This window comes from Vicia villosa, linkage group LG6, assembly GCF_029867415.1.
Source record: "Vicia villosa cultivar HV-30 ecotype Madison, WI linkage group LG6, Vvil1.0, whole genome shotgun sequence".
Classification (NCBI taxonomy): domain Eukaryota; kingdom Viridiplantae; phylum Streptophyta; class Magnoliopsida; order Fabales; family Fabaceae; genus Vicia; species Vicia villosa.
In genome coordinates, this window is record NC_081185.1 from 127,142,080 (window position 1) to 127,164,465 (window position 22,386).

The 22,386-nt window shown below is 34.5% G+C and overlaps 3 protein-coding genes across 3 annotated transcripts; 2 read left to right on the plus strand and 1 right to left on the minus strand.

Annotated features, from left to right (window-relative positions):
* The first annotated feature begins 1,376 nt into the window (after window positions 1-1,376).
* On the plus strand, window positions 1,377-3,126 carry LOC131609939 (spermidine hydroxycinnamoyl transferase-like). The gene has a single exon (XM_058881774.1). The coding sequence runs from the start codon at window positions 1,479-1,481 to the stop codon at window positions 2,820-2,822; it is 1,344 nt and encodes a 447-aa protein (XP_058737757.1). The 5' UTR covers window positions 1,377-1,478; the 3' UTR covers window positions 2,823-3,126.
* Window positions 3,127-4,594: 1,468 nt separating this feature from the next.
* Window positions 4,595-8,073, minus strand: LOC131614618 (uncharacterized). The gene is made up of 10 exons (XM_058886181.1): window positions 8,007-8,073; window positions 7,734-7,813; window positions 7,538-7,657; window positions 7,015-7,137; window positions 6,592-6,747; window positions 6,416-6,504; window positions 6,218-6,326; window positions 5,970-6,038; window positions 5,784-5,894; window positions 4,595-5,659 (listed from the first exon to the last, which is right to left on the minus strand). The coding sequence occupies exons 1-10, from the start codon at window positions 8,071-8,073 to the stop codon at window positions 4,694-4,696; spliced, it is 1,890 nt and encodes a 629-aa protein (XP_058742164.1). The 3' UTR covers window positions 4,595-4,693.
* A 5,425-nt stretch (window positions 8,074-13,498) lies between these two features.
* Window positions 13,499-16,776, plus strand: LOC131612309 (uncharacterized). Its single transcript, XM_058884111.1, has 9 exons — window positions 13,499-13,846; window positions 14,142-14,261; window positions 14,439-14,561; window positions 14,672-14,737; window positions 14,826-14,914; window positions 15,003-15,111; window positions 15,291-15,359; window positions 15,439-15,549; window positions 15,675-16,776. Exons 1-9 carry the CDS (start codon window positions 13,796-13,798, stop codon window positions 16,647-16,649), a joined length of 1,713 nt encoding a protein of 570 aa, XP_058740094.1. The 5' UTR covers window positions 13,499-13,795; the 3' UTR covers window positions 16,650-16,776.
* Window positions 16,777-22,386: the final 5,610 nt, after the last annotated feature.

Genomic DNA, 22,386 nt, shown 5'->3' on the forward strand with positions numbered 1-22,386 from the left:
AGTTTGTGAGAAAATGTATGAGTCATCGTCTTTTCTTTCAATTCCTTAAGTCTTTAAATTGAAGCATTAGCTATTAATGACATTTATTATGTTTTTTTTGTCTATTTTCTTCTTCCAAAACAATTCTATATTGTTTCAATCAGAGATTACGTCAATATTTAAACATCTAAGTTTCAATCACAAACATTTTTCATTGTACTTTTCTACACATATTGTCCTCGGGATTTTTCGAGTTTAATCTCGTAAGTGAACCAAACTCCCTCCTGTTTATTAAAAATACTAGTAAACAATTTCCAAGAACGGTTACAAAAAATTACAAACGAGTGATTCGAAAATAGATTATCAAATTCTCAGGAACAAATTCTATTTTCAACCTCCATGTGTTTCTCAATCTCTCAATCTCTCAATATATGAATCACACAAGTACAAAGTGTGTAGAACGGTTTCTCAACTCCCCTTAGATACCTCCAAAGATTTCTCAAATTTAAAATACCTCTAAGGAATTTATCTTTATCTCTCTTTAAGATTACCACAACGATTCTCAAACTTTTCTCTATGTCTTCAATTCTAAAGTTCTGAAAATTGTTTTGACTAGAATGAAAGAGATACATATTTATAACTGAAATATGCTAGAATCAAAATAGGTCTCTTTTTCCTTCTCATTTCTCATATTACAACACTTGTGTATATCTTTTCTTGAAAAGAAATAGTGAAAAAAACTCTTTGAGTTAAACCTAACTCATTTGAAAATGACCGAAATGTCTTTAATAACGAGGTGAATTACAATAGAAAACAATATTTAGGTACCGTGCATACACTAAATGTAGGGTCGTTCATGGTATGGTTAATGAGAAAGTTGAACCGAACCGAATCAACCCATAATTAAAATTAACTCGAACTGAACCGAACTATTTCAATTTACTCAAAATTGAATCGAATCAAACCATAGTTAAAATTTACTCGAACTAAACCGAACTGTTTCAATTTACTCAAAAATAAACTGAAGCAAACAATAATCATTAGTTTGATATACCATTTTGAAATTTAGAACCATACCGAATCCTTAGAAATTATTTTTTCCCAAACCGAACCATTTACTAACTGAACTGTTAAACTAGTTTTTTTTTCTCAAAAATTAAAACTTGATTTTATAATTTTTCTTATTTTCAGTTTCAATTCCATTCGGTTACAATTTTGTTTGGTTTGATTCTAAACTTATTTCTACAATATGATTTGATTCACTAATCAAATATAACCATTCAATTATCATTTCAGTTCTGTTCCATACGGTGTTTCGGTTCAATTCATAATTTTTTTTAACAATCCTAATGTATCAAAAATGTGTCGGTATATCATTTCTCTATAGTATGAGTTCCCCACTTTTATCCACTAAGTGACAGTTTGATGGCCACACCCACACCACACAATTCAAAGCTTTCACCCAATTCACCCTTAATTGAAAATAAAGTGATAACAAAATGATTAACATCGACCGTTCATTCACAGTGACATCTTCTGAAAAATCACCAACCACCACCCTCTCTCTTTCCCTCTGCGATCAAATCAAGCTCCCTAATCACGGTTCCCAGCTTTATCTCTTCACCAAAACCAAACTTCACCCTTCAACAAACATTCTCATTACCTCTCTCTCCAAAACACTCTCTTACTACTATCCCTTCGCAGGTCGATTAATCTTGATCAAAGAAACAAACCACTTCCAACTTCTTTGCAACAACAAAGGTGCACACTTCTTAGAAGCCACTTCTGATCTCACTTTAAACGACTTATTCGCCACTAGTTTCGATTCCAACCATGCTGTCCAAAAACTACTCCCAAAAGTTAACTATGATGTTCCACTTGAACATGTTCCTTTGTTGGTTGTTCAACTCACCAAGTTCCCTTGTGGGTCCCACACTCTCGGTCTTGCTCTTTGTCGATCTGTTCTTGATGGTTTCTCCCTAGTTAATTTCATTACCTCATGGGCAAAACTTGCTCAAGGAAAGATTTTAGATTCTAGTTTGATCCCATTTCTAGATCCATCTCACTTAGATTCCAAAATCCTTCATTTACCACCACGTTTTCAACATCATGAGTTTTCTCCACCACCCCTTTGGGAAAGGTGTAATAGTAATACTAATAACCTATATGCAACAACCACGTTAAAACTCACAAAAAACCAAGTTAACAAACTCAAGAACAAGGTACGAGGTTATACTAGTTTTGAGGTTATCTGTGGTTACTTATGGAGATGTGTTTGTAAAGTGCGGTTTGATGGAAATTGGAACCAACCAACAAGGTTAACAACTTTGGTTAACTGTAGAAACAGGTTGAATCCACCTCTTCCTAAGAATTATTTTGGGAATGCGACTTTTCCAACGGTGACAAATGTTTGTTCATTTGATGATGTTGTTCACGAGCCTTTACGTTACGTGGTTGGGAGAGTGAGGGAAGCTATTGAGAAGATGAATGATGAGTATGTGAGATCTGCTCTTGACTATGTTGAAAATCAGAAAGATATGAGTTTGTTAAGGGACAGGTTTTACAACTTTGCTAGAAGAAATGGACAATTGGGTGGTGACCCGAATTTGTATGTTGTTGGATGGACTAATTTTGGGTTTCATGAGAGTGATTTTGGGTGGGGGAAACCTGATAGTTTGGTTACTGGGATTGTTGACTCTGGTGGAATTGGTAAGGCTTTTGTTCTTGATGATGCAAATGGTGATGGCTTTGTTGTGACTATTTGTTTGCAACCTTTACATATAGAGGCTTTGAAGAAGTTGTTTTATGAGGATATGGAGATGATCTCTAGTTCCAAACTGTGATGATATTGTCGAAATCTTGCATTTTGCTCTGTCAAATAAATGTTGTGGAGGGGACATTTTTTTTTAATGTTGTGGGTTGTATTAGTCTTTTTTTGTTGTTGAGGTTTTTGTTTCATTTGGAATTGAAAATATTGACAAACTCAAACTACCATAATAACCAAACTGGAATTGGTCTTCCAAATTGTGCACTAAACACCATATCATGTGTGTCTCATGTTTGTAAATGCACTACTATCAATATTTAGAATACAAGTATCATTGCCACAATGTTATCAACAAACTTTTTTTAGAAGACGTAAAGAGATGAATTTAAGTTATCAAACACTTATTGTGATATGTGATGCTATAAAAAACTAAAACAATCGTAAACAAGTTTATTTCTGCTATATCATAGACTCCGCATAATTAAAGGAACTATGTTATCTACTTCAGTAACCAAATTTTGTATAGAATTTAAGAAGTTCAAAATATCTACTTCAAAAAATCTTGGAGGAATATTCGAAAAGCCATACTCACGCGAAATAGACACATTGTGAGGGCAAAGCGGTAAGCAATAGGAAATAGTTTCTAAATTTTCAACACAGTAAGAACATGTAGGAGAAACATTAACACCTTAATCTTCCAGGAACAACTTCATTGAAAAAGAGTTATGAGAAATTTTCCAATCAAGTAGTCCGTGCCAATTTTCCTAACAATTTTTGGGAAAAATACAAATGAATAAGGGGATATTGTTATCAGTCCAGTTCTAACTTTTGTAATCACTGTGCCATTATGCAAATTCAACTTGAACGATTCCAAGTTATGAAGCTTGGATCAAACTCTAGTGAAAATAGGTATTGAAGTTTGAAGCTTGGATCAAACTCCAGTGAAATAGGTATTGAACCATCAAGAAAATAAAACTTGTTTTTGCCGCCAAGCGCATGTCGCATGGATCTTGCCCATGCATGATAATTGGAATGAGTTAGGATCGGTGTAACTCAAACAGACAATGGACCATCAAAAGGATGCACGTAGTACACATTACTTGGTTGTTGAAAGGGATCTTAGACCAGAGCAACCAGTGCTGCAATGCTATCGCCGCATTGATGACAACTTTAGCTCCACGCACCATCGTGTACGTCAAAAACTACAATGAAATGCGGAAGACGATGCGCAACAAAGCTCAATAGAGATTTCATAGCATCATGAAGTTTTCAATAACCATGATGAAATCTAGAAGAAGATATTGTTCACTAAGAAATGGTACAATTAATTCAATAACTTTGCCATCTAAGATATTGTTCACTAAGAAATTCAACCTATAATATAGTTTTAGAATTGAGATTTAAATCATGAATTAGAAGATCTATTTTCAAAAAGGTTGATTCAGATTTTAAAATGAACAAGTTAAAAATAGGAATTGTGACCAAAACACATGAATCTCTCACCATTCAATTTTATGCCATCTAAAATTTACATATATTTCTTCTATGCTCTACTTAAGGGGTGTTTGGATTCACATTTGGAATGATAAACATACGTCTAGAATGTTCTCTGCCGTGAAAACACAGAAGCTAGGAATCCTAGCTTTTAGAAGACGCACGTTGAGAGTCATTTTCGACGTGGAAACAAACACGCACTTAATTTACACGTGTTAGTAAAGATTATTATAATGATTTGCGCTTGACTCTTGCAATACAAGCAATATGAAATTGTATCCATTTCTGGTAATCTCGAGTTTGGGTTACTCTCTCATATAAAAATCAGTGTAAAGACTTAGTTTTATAGCAAGTTCAAATAGGACTTTATGTATCATGGAAGGCTAGTATGCTAAAGCTGCAACAAAACTAAAAAGATTGTGGGCAAAAAGATGAACGAAATTAGTACATAAATCAAAATGGAGGAATTGCCCTAAAGGTCTTGTAGACCTTTTCATGACTTTCTAATTCAGTTTGGGCCTCCAAGATATTACATTCAACATTTTTCAACTTCATTATATCATCAGCAAGGCGATATATAATTGATTTAACTTCATTGTTGAAAGATATGATGTCATCTTTCTCTTGATCTTGGATCTCAACCATTTTAACCCTGTCACCTTGTAATTTTTCAAGTTTCCCTTTAAGATCAGCAATTTCAGCATCTAGAGATTTGAGTTCTTTTTGGTGGTTGGTGAAGGATGCTTTTGAAGTCAGTATTTTCTGTCTTTTCCTCCTCAATTCTTCTCCATGTTCATCGGTGCACTTTTTAGCTGTGTCTTGCTCTTTTTTCAAATTTTCAAGTTTGTCAAACACACTCATAATGTTACTGAGAAGGTTAACAATAACATTGGCATGTTCTAATTGCCAAGAGGAGAACGCATCTGCGTTGGATTCCATTCTTTGCTTGACATCATTGAAGTTGAAGTTAGTTTTTGGAGTGGACCCTTCTTTAAATTTTTCAACCAAGTCTTCTTTAAAGGCAATATCCCTCAATTCCCGAAGAAGTTGCTGAGGGAGGTCGTGATCCAGTTTCCTTGCTTCTTGTCGTAGGACAGAATGGTGAGATGGCAGTGAAATGTTAATCTCTTTCGATAAAACTTTGTCGATTACATCAATGACATCTTCTTCTATCAAAGCATCAACTTCTTTGGAGTCTACGATGAATTTTAAATTGTTGCTGTTGTTGGAATTTTCATCATTAGTGGTCTCTGTGTCATCATTAGTGGAATTTTCATCATTAGTGGTCTCTGTGTCCACATCTGACGATTGAGCTGCAGTGTTTTCATCAACACTCACTTCTTCAGCTCTAATGATTTTGTTTTGCTCCCCCATGATTTTTGATCTTCCGATTTTTTGGCTGATGGAAGAAAAAGGAAGCTGGACAAGTAAAAAATGTTGAGTTCAAGTCAAGCCTAGGAAATAGACAACAAAGGTAATTTTCATTTTTGAATCACATAATATGAAACCGATTGCTTTGAATTAAACATGAAAAAGAAAATACCTCACTATTGTGCACATAATTGAAGTAAGAAGGCACGTCAGGAAAGGAAAAATGCTTCTCATTATCCACAGCCGAAGATTTTTGAAAGCATATAATATCACCATTTTCTAACTGCATTCGGGGATAATCAAATCAGTAAGAAGCCAATGATAAAGAAAGTCTGCATCAACTGAGAATGTATTATACCTGGCTTTCTTTAAATGTAAATCTCTTATCAACAGGTTCACACATCACATTTGGTTTAAACTTAATCTCCTACACAATAAAATTAATAACACAGAAGTATTAATTTCACTCGCATATGCAACAAAGATAAAGTTTCTAGAAAGATTATCATAAGTTGTGAAGCTATAACAACTCGGAAGAATAAACAAACAAATTTAAATTCCATAAGTTGTACAATATAACGAATTAAATAATAAAACATAACCAACCTCATAAAGTTCAATCCCTTGATCAGGGTCAAAACCAGCCAATTCATTTAAGCTTGCTAAAATGTCTAACGGCTTTCCCATACTGTTTACAAAGAGCCTTCCAACATAACTGCAATCACAAGAAATATGTTGCAAGTCAACTAAGATACATCTTTTACTCCAACCTAAGTTAACATAACGCAAGAAAATATTCTGTACCTTAGTGTCTCTTTTTCAGAATCATACAACTTGAAGAAAAGTAATATATCATCCTTTTTCAGGTTTACAGGTGCAATGGGATATAAATCCTATATAATAACATGGTTTGTCAGCACAGTCCTATGCCTGAATTTCATGTTATCAAAATAGTAAAAACTTCATGATATAATCTTTACCAGCCCACGCTCCACTTCCAAAAACAATACTAATTCTGCTGCTTTTCCCAATTTCAATTGTCCAATCTGCAATTTGAAATCAAAATAAAAAAAAAAAACAAAAAACATAAAAATCATTGAGAAATTGATGTGCCTCATATCAAACGAAAAAACTTTCTAAAAACAAAATTAGTTGTAAGTGATGCACATACATTATAAATTTTGAAGATATAAAAGAAGTTAGTCAAAATGGCAAAAATGAAAGTAAAAATAAACAAATCTAAAACAGGCATACTTAAGGGTTGGCCTGAGCCAAAAATGTGAAATCTAAAGCAACCAACTAAGCCAATCATTATACAACTAAACTGATATAAAATGTCACAAACACACTCAGCATAAAAAATAAACGAGAAAGAAAAGTTTCAAGATATCCTATGAATTTACAGATCCTGATTCCTCGATGTATGTCAAAGGCCGAGAGGGACGATATGTCTGGTTTTGCCGCCGTGAAAATACCCAAAACCGCTGGAATTGAACTGGTATGTCAAACACAGTAGCTACCTTTTTCTACATAATAACAATAAAACAGGAAAATCAAACAATATATTATAAAATACAGAAATAAAAGCATAAAAACTAGGAAAATTAATCTGAGATAGTAATATTATACTTGATCATAGCTTGTGTGTACTAAACATTCTTCAGTTGAGCATATCATAGTTTTCACACAACTATTGACTAAATCGAAATTATGAACTTGATTCAATAAACCTTTAATGGTGATAACTAGGTTAAAGTATTGGCTGCAGAGAACTAAAACTTGGAAGATTGTTGACAAGTCGGGCAACAAAAAGACAGTAGGACGCATCAAGTTGCGTTAAGTATCATTCTAATGCTACTGAAGATGGATAAAGCCATACAAGTAATTAGATAATAGTGTCGCTGATGAAGATGGTGATGATGATACCTTGAAATGATTAAATGATGTAACCTTTGGAACAAGGTAACTCTTCACCTTATTAAGAGCCACAAGATCAAAACATATATCCTTTCCAATCTGTTTTTCTAGGTCTTCATCTCGCACCACCTAAGATGTATATAAATATGAATACAATCTAAAGACACAAACAAAACAAATTTCTAGGGAGGCAAGCTTAGAAAACCTTTATAATAGTGTGACCGTGAGTCTCTGTCATTTCTTTATTTTTGTGTTTTATTTCCGGTGTTCTTTCTTCAACCTTTCCTGCATAAAACCGTTAGTACAATAAAAATTGAAAGTAAGTGATAAAGTTTAATAGCTCGGAAGGATTTTGACATGAACACTGATATGGAAATACTCAAAAGCTATTAATAAATAAATAAAATAAGATGGAGTTTTTATCTGGTAATGCAACTAAACAATGAGGAAGGATTGGTAGGCACCTTCTCCAATTTACTGTGTTTGAATCTATCGCCTGGAACACGACCTTTGTACTCTTGTAGATTCTGTTTTATAGACTTCATTGCTCTGAGATAGAAGTAGTAAAATGTACATGTCTTTTGAACTTCTCAAATAGACTTCATTGCTCTCGGATAGAAGCAACTTTTGGCATTCCTAATTCATTTTCTTTATTGCCATTTCGCTTTATTTAACATTGGAAGCTGGATTTTAGAATATTAAAGAAAAACCATTGAACTTGGACAAGAGAGTATTGAAGATTGAGCTACTAAACGAGTCAGGTCTTCTGTATTTCTCAAACAAAATTTAGAACATATCAAACTTTATTTATCTGAAGGAGAAACATAAAAAAAACCCAAAGAATGAAGAAGATGGTTCGTTAAAGTGTTTACCATAATATTATATTTTTTTTAATAAAACTCGTTACACTATTTACCTACTCTCTCCGTTTTTTATTATAAGTCATTTTGGAAAAAAAAATTATTTTAATATAAGTTGCTTTAAAATTCCAATGAATAATTAATGTTATTTTTCCTATTATATCCTTAAATATTTATTATTCTCTCTTCTTTCAATTATATAAATTTATCTTTCACATGTCATTAATGAAGGATAATTTTGTAAAAACCTTCATAATTTCTCATTTTCATACAACAATTATTTTTTTTTTAATCTGTGTGAAAAGTCCAAAACGACTTATAATAAAAAACGGAGGGAGTAGAATATTACATTAATCGTTCATGATTATCATATGTTGAGTCTTCAATTTCTTGTTATTTTGGACAAAATTAAATATTGTGAAACTCTTTTCTCAAAACTCTATACGGATCTTGCACGTATTTGTTTCTGATGAAAAAATTGTAAGATAATTAATATCAATAATAAAAAATATTTTCGGTACAAATAAAAATTTAATAGAACAAACTTTGAACCCAGATGATATTCTGCACCACCCTCGTAGAGAACTTTTCCAAATTGCCTTAGGTTTCAAGCTCTTCAAATGTTTTTTCAGATATACATATCCGAAGGCACCATTTTCACATTTTAAGATATTTCGGATATGCATATCCGAAAACACCCTTCTCTAAACGTTTTTTATTCAAACTTTGAATTTAAAATGTCAGAGGTTTTTTCGGATATGCATATCTGAAAAAACCCTTCCTATATATTTCATTCATTTTCTTCCACTCTAAATCAAAACCTTCTCAAAACCTCAACCATTTTCAATCAATTTTTCGTCTCTAAATCAAGTTTCAAGTGGTTGATCATAGCAAAGAGAGAATAAAAAGCTACAATTTGAGGTAAACTTTTCTTATCCCATCTCTCATTTCCTTGCATTGGTGCTGATTTGCGGAAGAAGAAACTGTGTCACTTCAGATATGCATTTCCAAAATCCAGCAAACTTATTTCAGATGTGCATATCCGAATTAAGCTTTGTTATAGAATTAAAAAAACAGTTTTGACAAAAAGTATGTTTTATGCACATGTTAGGTATGGTGCATCGTGACAACATTGTCAGAGATGTGGTAGAAGTTCCGGAGGAGGTCAACAAAAATGCTAAGTCAAAATAGGTGAATGATGATGTTAAAACGCTTGTCGTTGCGGTAGATGTTCGACCATAATTTACAAATGAAATGACTTTCACTTCTCGTCAACATTTGCTTGAGTGGATCCGAATTAAAGCTAGTAAACTTGGATTTGACGTTGTGATAGCAAAGTCTGACAATGACACTAGTAGAAGGCAAGAATTTGTTGTGATGAAATGCGAGAGGGGTGGGAAATATGTTCCAACAAATCGGAAGTTAAAACATGATGACACTGGATCGAGAAAGTATGAGTGTCCGTTTAAGTTGCACGTATCTTGTAGGGTGATGGTTTGTGACGTTTTAGCATCGTTTGCGAACTTCATAATCACACATTGGAAACCAAGCTACAGAGGCATCCAATTGTGTGTCGGCTAAGTCGCGAAGAGAAGGATTCTATTTCAGATTTATCGATAATCAAAGTTGCGCCGAGAAACATACTTGCCGATTTGAAGCGTAAAAGACCACAAAGTGTTTCAAATATCAAATAGGTATACAATGAACGTTATAGACTGGACATTGCGAAAATAGGTCTGAGGTCGGAATTGCAATAACTTTTGAAACTTTTGAGTGATAACCAATACATTTCAAGGTATAGAGCTTGTGAGGACAATGTTATTGTTCGTGACATATTTTGGACTCATCCCGAAAGTATTAACTTGTTCAACACATTTTCATCCGTCCTTATAATTGATTTGACATACTGTCATACCTCAAATTTGTCCGCCCTACGTCTAACAATCAAATTATCTTTGGGTTTTACAAAATCTTAGATTTATTTATGTTAACATTTTAACATTAATTAAATTTTGCTTATTTAAAATTATACAATGGTTTACTTTAAATTATTTGTACTTTTATATAACAAATATTTGTTTAACCTTTCATATGCTTTTAAGTGTATTTTTATTTTGAATAAATGAATTAGCATAATTGACAAAGACTTAAGTTTAAGGAGAAAGGAGCACGATATCCTGAGTTTGATTCCCACCTTCCATACTTTTTGCATTTTTATGTCATTACTTTTTCACTATTTTTAGATTTTTACTAATTAACTTTGTTTTAGCTATTATTAATTTTTGTAATTATTTATTGTATTAGATTTTATTATTAAAAAAAAGAGAAAAAAGAGGCCAAAGTATTTTTTTAGGATTTAATTATTAATTTTTCATTTTCTATTATTTAGTAATTTTTTTAAAAATATCATTTTTTATTTTCTTCACAAATAGTCAAAATATCATAAATTAAAATGGTAGTTTTTGCTTAACTTTTAGTCCCAATCAATTAGCATTGAAAGATTTTAATTTGATTTACTCTTCCTTTAGAAAGAATTAAAACAAATATTTTTTCATGTTAATATGGTCATTACTTTTAATTTTATTTTAATTGTCTTTCCATTACTTAACCTAATTTCACCTTATATATAAATAAGCATGTGTTAATCGATAAGTTTGCAGCGCTAACACAAGTTTGTTGCGTTCACTTTAAACATAAACAAGTCAAAACATTATGAAACAATCTATTGAAACCTAAATAATAATAAATAAAAAGAGTTTGAAAATTGATGGGTAAGTTTGGTGAAGACGAACCTGAAGGTACCCATAGGTTTGAACAAGACTAAATCGTTGCATAAGTTTGTGGGTTTGTTTTGAGAGAGAAAAAATGAGTGACCGCATAAATTAGGGTTTTATTTTAAGATAGAAGAGAAAAATATAATAGGTTTTTCTTTTTAGAGAAATAATTGTTATGTACTGAGTTAGAATAATTTCGCGTATATATAAATACGCATGACCTTTCACCATGATTGGTATGACCAACTGTGAAGAAATGGTTGAACTTAACATCATGGTTGACTAAACGAACCGTGGTGATATATAAGGTCAATACCATTTTGTGACGATACATGAAAAATTGTTGGAGCTGGGATTCGAACCCTGTAACTCTCGGTACATTTCACTATGGTTTTTAACTATGATCGTAGTGAAATGTCTTTCAAAAAAGAAAAAAAAAAGAAGCGTGCAAAAATGAGTTATTACCACGCACGATTAACATGATTAGCGTTGTAATATTGTGTTACGAAATGTCTATTTTGTAGTAGTGAAATAATTTAATTTTAATCATCAAATATTGTAACAACTTCATAATTTTACTCACTATTTTTCGTAATGTTATATTCCCATTATAACTTTGAATTCTTCATGAAAGCTATATCCTTGAAGAGTAGTGCTATTTAGTACGAAGCAATTTGAAGAAGAAATGCAAGAATGAATATGTGTCATTATTTTAGTGGTAAATTTTAAATTAATTTAAATTTAACTTCCTTTTTAATAGGGATCAGGGGTTGTGGTGATAATGGATGGTTGAGATCTATTCTTACTTGTTTTTCCACTTTATTACCGATAAGCATTTTCCATCCTTGAAATTAAAATTAGTTTTTTTTCTACAGGTTTCTCCTCAATCACAGTTACGAAATTTCATATATGATTAAAAATATGATTAAAATAATGCATAAAGATAAAATTGAATTTATACCAACACTCTACTGTGCCACTATTGCCTGATTTCTCTATTTTGGAAATTCTGTAGAATGCTTGAACCATGTTGCATCTATACTTAATTCTTTTGCGATTGGACATTTGTTCTATTTTGCAATTATGGAAGAATGTTTGGATCACACATGTGACTTGGGATAACTATCACTACTCCTCGAATGAGAAAAGGAGCAAAGCACCGCAATGTTATACTGGGCCACCTGATTGGACTTGGGGTAACACGATCGAGTCTAGTCGCCTTGGTCGCTTGAAGTTGGGTCTGAACGCCATATCCGGAAAATTATACCCCGTACCCCTACATTTATCCCAATACCCCTACAATTTTAAAAAAATCACAATTTTGTCCTTATTAAATTTTTAACTTTTCTTTTTTATTTTTTTTTCAATTTTACTGAACCGGATATCCCAAGGGTGGGTGTTCCGGTTCCTTTTTTTTTTCAATTTTACTGAACCAGATATTCCAGGGGTGGGTGTTCCGGTTTTTTTTTTTTTGCAATCTCTCTCGACTAATCTCTCATCCTTTTGAACCCTCTCTGTGTTTTACTCCCTGCTAAAACAACAACAAGCTCATGAATCAAACATACAATCTCTCACCACTATTCTACTCTTTAAATTCCAGAAGCAAAGCTCACCGCACGGAACAATAGCAACAAAAGATTTACAAACAAACTCAAGCATATTCACTCGCAAATCAATCAACAATGTTTAAAACGTCAACGATTCAACAACGAACAATAATAAAGTGTAAACAACAATCACATTTGAGTATGAAGGGATTGATGAAGCTTGTTGCAAATTTGTTACGACTGTGATGTTAAATGTGTGTTGATGGAAACTGAAGTTGAGTGGGAAGTTGTTTCGGTGATGTTGTTGCTGAGTTGAGTGAAAGGTGGCTGATGACGTTAATGGAAACTAGCCGTGAAGTCTTTGGTTCAGTGATAACATCTCGGTTCAGTCTTGCAGATTTGTCATGTGTCTTGAAGGTAATGGTGATTTTGCAAGTAAGTTTTTGAATGAAGGTGTGTTAATGAATGGTTTAACAGAGCGGAAATTGAAGGACCTTATAAAAAAAAAAGAACCGGAACACCCAATTTTGGGATATTCGGTTCAGTAAAATGCAAAAAAAAAAGAACCGGAACACCCACCTCTGGGATATCCGGTTCAGTAAAATTGAAAAAAAAAAAGGAACCGGAACACCCACCCCTGGGATATCCGGTTCAGTAAAATTGAAAAAAAAAATAAAAATAAAAAATAAAAAATTTAATAAGGACAAAATTGAGATTTTTTTAAAATTGTAGGGGTATTGGGATAAATGTAGGGGTACAGGGTATAATTTTCCCATATAATTTTCCTGCGTGTGATCCATTCACTTATAAAAGGTGGACTATGAGGTGTCCAAGTAAGATCAGTCAAATAAGGAATAAGTCTTCCCTACTATCATGTTCCTGATCATTGAATAGTGGAAACCACCTTTTTCCTTTCTAACCCAAGCCCAATTGCTCATGTATTAAATACCTCGATTCATAATTGAAGAGAACATTCACTAATTCCAAAAAAAATTATTACTGTTTATCACTCACTTTCAATTTCTACTGTACTAACGGGTTTATGCAGAAAGGTTGAAGAAAGAACACCAAAAAAAAAAAAAAGAAATGACAGAGAATTACCGCTTTGGTTTCCTAGAAATTTCTATTACTATAAAGGTGTTCTAAGCTTGCTTTCCTAGAAATTTGTTTTGTTTGTGTTATGGTTTTAAGTTGCGGTTGTGGTGCGGCCATTGCGGTTGGTTATCATGAAAATATGTAAAGAAACATGGATGAAGGTGTTTGATGTGAATTCTAGTGTTGTTTGGCACGTGATTACTAATCACACCGCCATTGCCGCCCGATGCAGATGCGATGCTACTGCATCAGCAATATCGCAATTTAAAACCATGGTTTGTGTCTTATATTGTATTCATATTTATATATATACCCATAAAAATATAATACTTCTTAGGTGGTGCGAGATGAAGACATAGAAAAACAGATTGGAAAGGATATATGTTTTGATCTTGTAGCCCTTGACAAGGTTAAAAGTTTGTATGCTTCAAAGTTTATAACCTTTAATGACTTCAAGGTATCATCATCACCATCTTCATCAACTACACTATTATTTAATTTTTTGTATAGTACACACAATCTTTGTTTAAATATAAAAATCACGATATCATATGAATCTTCCTGGTTTTTATGCTTTTAATTCAATATTTTGTAATATATAGTTTGACTTTCCTGTTTTATTGTTAATATGTAGAAAAAACTAGCTACTGTGTATGACATACCAGCTCAATTCCAGCGCTTTTGGATATTTAAACAGCGGCCAAACCTGACATTTCGTCCATTTCGGCCAATGACACACATCGAGGAATCAGGATCTGTAAATTCATAGGATATCTTGAAGCTTTTCTCTCAATTATTTTTTATCTTGAGTGTGTTTGTGACATTTTGATGTTTTTTTTTTCTTTTCATTTTGATTTCCAATTGCAGATTGAACAATTTAATGTGAAAAACAAAGCAGAATTAATATTGTTTCTGGAAGTGAAGCGTGGGCTGGTAAAATTTATATACCGAAGTTTTTTACTATTTTGATAACATGAAATTCAAGCATAGGACTGTGCTAACATACCCCATCATTATATAGGATTTATGTCCCATTGCACTTGTTAACCTGAAAAAGGATGATATATTACTTTTCTTCAAGTTATATGATCCTGAAAGAGAGACTCTACGGTACTGAATTATTTCTTGTGTGATTTAACTCAGGTTAGTGTAAAAGATGAATCTTAGTTGACTTAAAATATATTTCATGTGATTGCAGTTATGTTGGAAGGCTCTTTGTGAACTGTAAGGATAAGCCGTCGAACATTTTAGCAAGATTAAATGAAATGGCTGGTTTTGACCCTGATCAAGAGATTGAACTTTATGAGGTTTGTAGTTCATCCTTTCAAGTTGTTATAGTTTCACAACTTATGTTAATCTTTCTATGAAACTTACTTGATCATTATTGCTTATGACTTAGCAATAGAATAATAGCCTTTTCGAAAGGTGTGTGTTCTGGTTCCAAATCTTTTGCATTTCTAATTTATTTTTGCCTAATGTTGTGCAGGAAATCAGGTCTGAACCAAATGTGATATGTGAACCTGTTGATGTACACATCACATTTAATGAAAGCCAGGTATATATAACAAATTCTCAGTTGATGCACACTTTCTTTATCATTGGTTTCTTATTGATTTGTTTATACCTGAATGCAGCTAGTTAATGGTGATATTATATGCTTTCAAAAATCTTCGGCCGTGGATAATGAGAAACATTTTTCCATTCCTGACGTGCCTTCTTACTTCAAATATGTGCACAATAGTAAGGTATTTTCTTTTTGATGTTTAATTAAAGGCAATCAGTTTCATATTATGTGATTCAATAATGAATATTACCTTTGTCGTCTATTTTCTAGGCTTAACTTGAACTGAACACTTTTTTCCTTGTCCAGCTTCCTTTTTCTTCCTTCAGCCAAAGAATCGGAAGATCAAAAATCAATAGAGCTGAAGAAGCGTTTGTTGACAGAAATGCTGCAGCACACCAGTCAGAAGTGGACATAAAGACTACTACCGATGAAAATTCCAGCAAACGCAACAATTCAAAAATCATCATCGGAGACTTGGAAGAAATTGATGCTTTGATAAAGGTTGATGTCATTGATGTAATCGACAAAGTTTTATCGGAAGAGATTTCCATTTCACTACAATCTCAGCATTCTAAACAATCAAGGGAACTGGATCACAACCTCTCTCAGCGATTTCTTCAGGAATTGAGGGATATTGCCTTTAAAGAAGGCTTGGTTGAAAAGTTTAAAGGGTTCACTCAAAAAGTTAACTTCAACTTCAACGCCGTCAAGGAAAGAAGTGATGCCAATGCAGATGCGTTCTCCTCTTGGCAATTAGAACATGTGGATGTTATTGTTAGCCTTCTCAATAATATTGTGAGTGTGTTTGACAAACTTGAAGATTTGAAAAAAGGGCCAGTCACAGCTATAAAGTGCACTGATGAAGATAACAAAGAATTGAATAAGATAAGACAGAAAATACTGACTTCAATAGCATCCTTCTCCAAAAACCAAACAGAACTCAAATCTCTAGATGCTGAAATTGCTGATCTTAAAGGGAAACTTGAAAATTTACAAGGTGACAGGGTTAAAATGGTTGAGATCCAAGATCAGGAGAGAGATAAAATCACATCTTTCAATAAAGAAGTTAAATCAATTATATATCGCCTTGCTGATGATAAAATGAAGATGAAAAGTGCTGAATCTAATATCTTAGAGGCCAAAACTGAATTAGAAAGTCATGACAAGATCTACAAGACCTTTACAAGACTTTTAGGACAATTCCTCCATTTTGATTTATGTATTTGGATGATCTTTTTGCTCGCAATTTTTAACTTGATATATAAAATTAAGTCTAATTGATAGTTTCAGTTCATAATGAGTAGGAATTTTGAAATAGGATTTGAGTCCAAAATACATGAATCTCTCACCATTCAAATTTATGCCATCTAAATTTTTCATATTTCTTCTTTTCTCTTCTTTATTTACATGTGACAGTAAAATGCATTCTAATGATTTAAACATTAGTAGAAATTTTGTTTTCCTCTCATGTGTAAATCACCGGACAGTAGTTCATTCACAAAATAAAGAGATAATCGCCTCTCCACCGCATGAGAAGCTCAAGTCCACCGCAGTAAGCTTGTTTTTTTTTTTCACCAATTAATTCTGGTTTCAACATGTAACTAGGCGTGTACTTGGACTGCTACACCGGTGGACCGGTTTTGGCAAACCCATTATTTTTCGGGTTGGTTTGATAGTTGTTGTGAAAAACGATGTCAAGAACAAAATATAATAGGAATTAGGGAAGATAAGAAGAACACAAGAATTGATTATAACTACTATTCTTTTACTTTCTCTTAAAACAATATTAGAGACTAGTATGCTATTTATAATAAAACCTAACATACTAACTAATGGGCTTTTTCCACAAGATCCATTACACAAGCCAACTTAATAAACAAGCTAACTTAACAAATTAGGGTTTAAACACTAAAACCTAATTTAACATGCTAACAACCCTAACATCTTCGACACAAACATGTGAACAATCTTCGACTTCATGCTTAATCCTGTCGAACCAAGAAGCTACCCTTCGACCATACTAGAGTTCAATCCAATATCTCACAAATCTCCACCTTGGATCTAACTCTACAACATCAAGGGAACAACTAGCTTTCTTCATGCAGCTTTATCAACTGCATAAAGTGGAAAAACTTGCAACTCGACAATGATTTGGTATCATATCAGCAGCATTGTCTTCAGTCGAAACCTTCATCACTTGGACTTCTTCACGCTCGATTATTCCTCTGACGAAATGCAACCTCAAATCGATGTGCTTAGTTCGCTCATGATGTGCTGAGTTCTTCGACAGGTGTATTGTACTTTGACTATCACATTTAACAGTGATACCTTCAAGCCACAATACTTCTTTCACAGCTTCAGTTAAAGCAATATACTCCGCTTCAATGGTTGATAGAGCAACAACCTTCTGAAGTGTTGCTTTCTAACTAATTGCAGTGCCAAACATAGTGAAAACATATCCAGAAATAGATTTTCTGGAATCCATACAACCTACATAATCAGAGTCGACATATCCTTCGATTACTGCTTTACTATCTTCACCCAAGGCTCCACCATAAATTAGGACTCTGTTTAGAGACCCATTTATGTACCTTAAAATCCACTTTAATGCTTGTTAGTGAGCCTTTCCAGGATTCGCCATGTACCTGCTTACAAGACTTACTGCGTATGCTATGTCGGGTCTAGTACAGACCATAGCATACATCAAAGAACCAACTATATTAGCATATGGGATTCTATTCATATAGGCTCTTTCGACATCAGTACTAAGACACTGATTTATACTCAGCTTGAACTGAGGGTTTGTTGGAGTCACAATTGGATTCGAATTTGACATACCAAACTTTTCGAGAATCTTTCGTAGATATGCCTCTTGAGATAAGCATAACTTCGACTTCTTTCTATCTCTTCGAATGTCGATTCCAATAATCCTGGAAGCAGTTCCCAGATCCTTCATATCGAACTCCTTATTAAGTTCAACCTTCACCCTAATCACATCTTCAACATTGTTGCTTGCTATGAGAATATCATCCATATAAAGCAACAAAATAACAAATGAATTACAGGTCGAAATCTGAAGTAAACGCAGTGGTCGAACTGACTTCTAATGAAACTTATGCGTGCCATGAACTTGTCAGATCTCCTATTCCACTATCGAGGAGAGTGTTTCAGCCCATACAAATATCTCTTTAGCTTGCACACATAATCTTCCTTCCCCTTTTCGACATACCCTTCAGGTTGCCTCATCAGGATCGTTTCATCTAGATCACCATACAAAAACGCAGTCTTCACATCCATCTGTTTCAATTCAAGATCGAACTGTGCCATCATGGCAAGCAACATTCTAATGGACCTATGCTTCACAACAGGAGAAAACACATCATTGAAGTCGACACCTTCTTTCTGAGTGAAACCCCTTGCAACTAACTTTGCCTTGTATCTTTTCGACGTCACTCCTTCGATTCCTTCCTTAACTTTGAAAATCCATTTACAGTTGACTAACCTTGCCCCAACAAGTTTCTTGATCAGTTCCCAAGTGTGATTATCATGAAGATATTTCATCTCATCATCCATGGCCTTCAGCTATTCAGTCTTATCTCGACTCCTCATAACTTCCTTATAGTCTCTAGGTTCTTCGTCTAGAACCTCACTTGTAGAGATTAAGGCATAAGCTATAAGATCTGCATACCCAAGTCTCAGAGGTGCTTTGATGACTCTTCTCGACCTATCTCTCGACAATAGTTAGTCATCGACAATTTCCTCATCCTCAGCATCTTCTGCTTCTTCTTCGACTTCATCAGAGATATGCAATTCAGCATCAACATGCTCCACCTCAACAGGAATCTCTACATGTTCCAGCTCTTCTGCACTTCGACCATCATCATCATCATCATCATCATCGGTTTTCTTGAAAGCCATTTCAGCTTCATTGAAAACTACATCTCGACTGGTGATACACCTCCTGTGACCTGGCTCTTGGCACCATATCCTATAAGCTTTTACTCCTTCAGGGTATCCCATGAACATGCATTTCAGAGCTCTAGGTTCGACCTTGTCTTGTCTAATGTAAGCATAGGCTACGCAGCCAAATACTCTCAGTTTGTCGAGATCTGGTGGATGTTCCGACCAAACTTCTTCAGGTGTCTTCATATCTAACGCTGTCGAAGGACATCTGTTTATCAGATACGTTGCTGTCGAAACAGCCTCATCCCAGAACACCTTCTTTAGTTTAGCACTAGTCAACATGCATCTGACTCTCTCTCCAAAATAGTTCGATTAAACCTTTCAGCCAAACCATTTTGACGTGGAGTACCTGCAGTAGTTTTGTGCCTTGCAATACCAGAGGCCGCACAAAAACTGTCGAACGCCTCATTGCAAAATTCAAGGCCTTTGTCGGTTCTCAACCTCTTGACCTTTCTGCCATTCTGATTTTCGACCAGAGTCTTCCAACTTTTGAAATTCTCAAAAGTTTCATCCTTAGTCTTCTGGATGAATACCCATAACTTCCTGGAATAATCATCAACTATGGATAGAAAATACCTTGCTCTTAAATGTGATGGACACCTTGCAGGCCCCCAAAGATCAGCATGGATGTAATCAAGGGATCCATGTGTTCTTTGTTTGCCTTTGTTGAACTTCACTCTGCAAGATTTTCCAAATACACAGGGTTCACAAAACTTCAGCTTTTCGACTTTGTCTCCACCAGGCAGATTTTGTTTCCCTAATTCGATCAGACCCCTTTCACTGACATGAGAAAATGGCCCAATCTCATGTGCCAGATTTCTGTCTTCGACAAAGGTTTCGTGGATGCATCATTTGTCGAACCACTTACAACTTCAGCCTCAAGGGTATACAAGCCTTGTTTCTTCACGCCTCTCAAGACTTCCTTTGACCCCTTCATGACTCTTATGATACTTTTCTCTCCTTGTAAAACATATCCTTTTGTGTCGAATTCACCAAGAGAAAGCAGATTTCTCTTCAAGTCAGGAACATACCTGACTTCAGTCAACAACCTTATTGACTCTTCATGGAGCTTGAATCTCACAGATCCAACACCTGCAATTTTGCAAGCCTTGTTGTTTCCCAGCAATACTGATCCACCATCTTGATCACATAATTCCTCGAACAAGTCTTTGTTTGGAGTCATGTGCCAAGTGCAACCTGAATCCATTATCCACTCTCTTGTCGAGTCACTGCTTGAAACCACAAGAACATCAGATGATTCGAAATCATCTTGAACAATGGCTGCATTGCCATTATCCTCACCTCCATGATCTTTGAGGCGTTCAGGGAACAACTTTCTCGTGTGACCCTCCTACTTACAATGATAACATCGAATACCAGATGCTTCGCCACTGTAAGACTTCGACTGGCTTTTTCCCTTCTTCTTGTCGAACTTACCATCCTTTCGCAAGAATTTTCCTTTAACGGCCTAACCTTCACCAACAGTCGAAGGTTTATGCTCTTTTCGCTCATTCAAGTCCTTAGAATACAAGGCTGATTGAACTTCTTCAAACGTCGGGGACTCCCTTCCGTACAAATTCTCTCTCAGACCCGCCAATAATTCCCTTTGTCCTCAAGGTGATAATCTAGGAAGACCTCTTGTAATTTAGCCACGGATTCCCAACTATTTTCACTTGTAGGCAGATTCTGCCATTTAACTAAGACTTCCACGTTGCCAGGTTGTAATTCATGAATATCTAAAATAGAGTCCGGATAAACCTGTAATTCCTGATCCTCAGATAGCATAGGTGGTAAAGGTTGGGATTGGAAAGAATCACCAATGGCCTTCTTGAGGAGAGAGACATGAAATACTGGATGAAGTTTACTATGAGATGGAAGATCCAATTTGTAAGCAACAATACCCACTTTTTTTTAAACCTGGAAAGGACCATAAAATCTAGGCGAGAGTTTTTCATTAATCCTTTTAGCCAAGGATGTTCTCCTATAAGGTTGCATCTTCAAGAACACCCAATCACCAATTTCATATTCTATATCTCGGCGGTGTTTGTTGGCATTTTTGCGCATGACATCTTGGGACTTCAACAAATTCTCTCTCAGACCCGCCAATAATTCATCTCGAGCAATTGTAAGTTTGTTGACTTCTTTAAGGTGGGAAGCAATGGTTGATCCCTTAAGAATGTGAGGAAGATCATGTCCATACAACACTTTGAAAGGGGACATTTTTCTTGAAGCATTATAATTGGTATTAAACCAAAATTTTGCCTAGCGAAGACAAGAGACCCATTTCTTAGGCTTAGTACCTGTTAAGCATCGTAAATAAACCTCCAAGCATCGATTGACAACTTCCGTTTGTCCATCCGTTTGAGGATGGTATGCCGAACTGAATTTTAGTTGTGTACTTACTGCTTTAAAAAGGGATTTCCAAAAATTTATTAAAAACAAAGGATCACGATCTGAAACAATGGAAGACGAAAATCCATGCAATCTTACAACTTCTAGTAGAAAAACTGCAACAACATTGGTAGTGGTGTAAGGATGCCCTAATGGTATGAAGTGAGCATATTTGGTGAACCGGTCAACCACCACCAGAATTGTATACTTCCCCATGGATTTGGGTAGTCCTCCAATAAAATCCATCGGAATGTATGTCCATACTTGAGTAGGAATTGGTAATGGTTGTAGCAGTTCTGCCGGTGACAAGTTATCGCTTTTGTTTCTTTGATAGACTTCACAAGTTGCAACAAAAATGTTGATGTCGATTTTCATCCCTTCACAATAAACTAGATCTGCTATTCTTTTATAAGTCCTGAAGATTTCTGAGTGTCCTCCTACCAAGGATGAATGGAATTCTTTTAAAATGATGGGAATCCTGGAGGATGATTTAGACAACACCAATTTCTCCTTGTAAAATAGTTTCTAATCCTTTAACGTGTAGACAACATGAGACATGGGATTGATAATTAGGTCTTGCATATTTTTTGTAACTTGACATCTTGTTTGATCTCTTCAACCCATTCCTCGAAATCGTGAATTCGTAAGACTGTCATGGCACAAT

Bases quoted from the DNA above. Each gene is read 5' to 3' on its own strand.
- LOC131612309 (XM_058884111.1), top strand. From the start codon at position 13,796: ATGACAGAGAATTACCGCTTTGGTTTCCTAGAAATTTCTATTACTATA. The intron at 14,562-14,671 runs GTAAATTCATAG...TTCCAATTGCAG, and splicing joins ACATCGAGGAATCAGGATCT to ATTGAACAATTTAATGTGAA. The intron at 15,112-15,290 runs GTTTGTAGTTCA...AATGTTGTGCAG, and splicing joins AAGAGATTGAACTTTATGAG to GAAATCAGGTCTGAACCAAA.
- LOC131614618 (XM_058886181.1), bottom strand. From the start codon at position 8,073: ATGAAGTCTATAAAACAGAATCTACAAGAGTACAAAGGTCGTGTTCCA. The intron at 6,748-7,014 runs GTAAATTCATAG...TTTTGTTTTTAG, and splicing joins ACATCGAGGAATCAGGATCT to AAAGTTTTTTCGTTTGATAT. The intron at 6,039-6,217 runs GTTGGTTATGTT...TTTATTGTGTAG, and splicing joins AAGGGATTGAACTTTATGAG to GAGATTAAGTTTAAACCAAA.
- LOC131609939 (XM_058881774.1), top strand. From the start codon at position 1,479: ATGATTAACATCGACCGTTCATTCACAGTGACATCTTCTGAAAAATCA.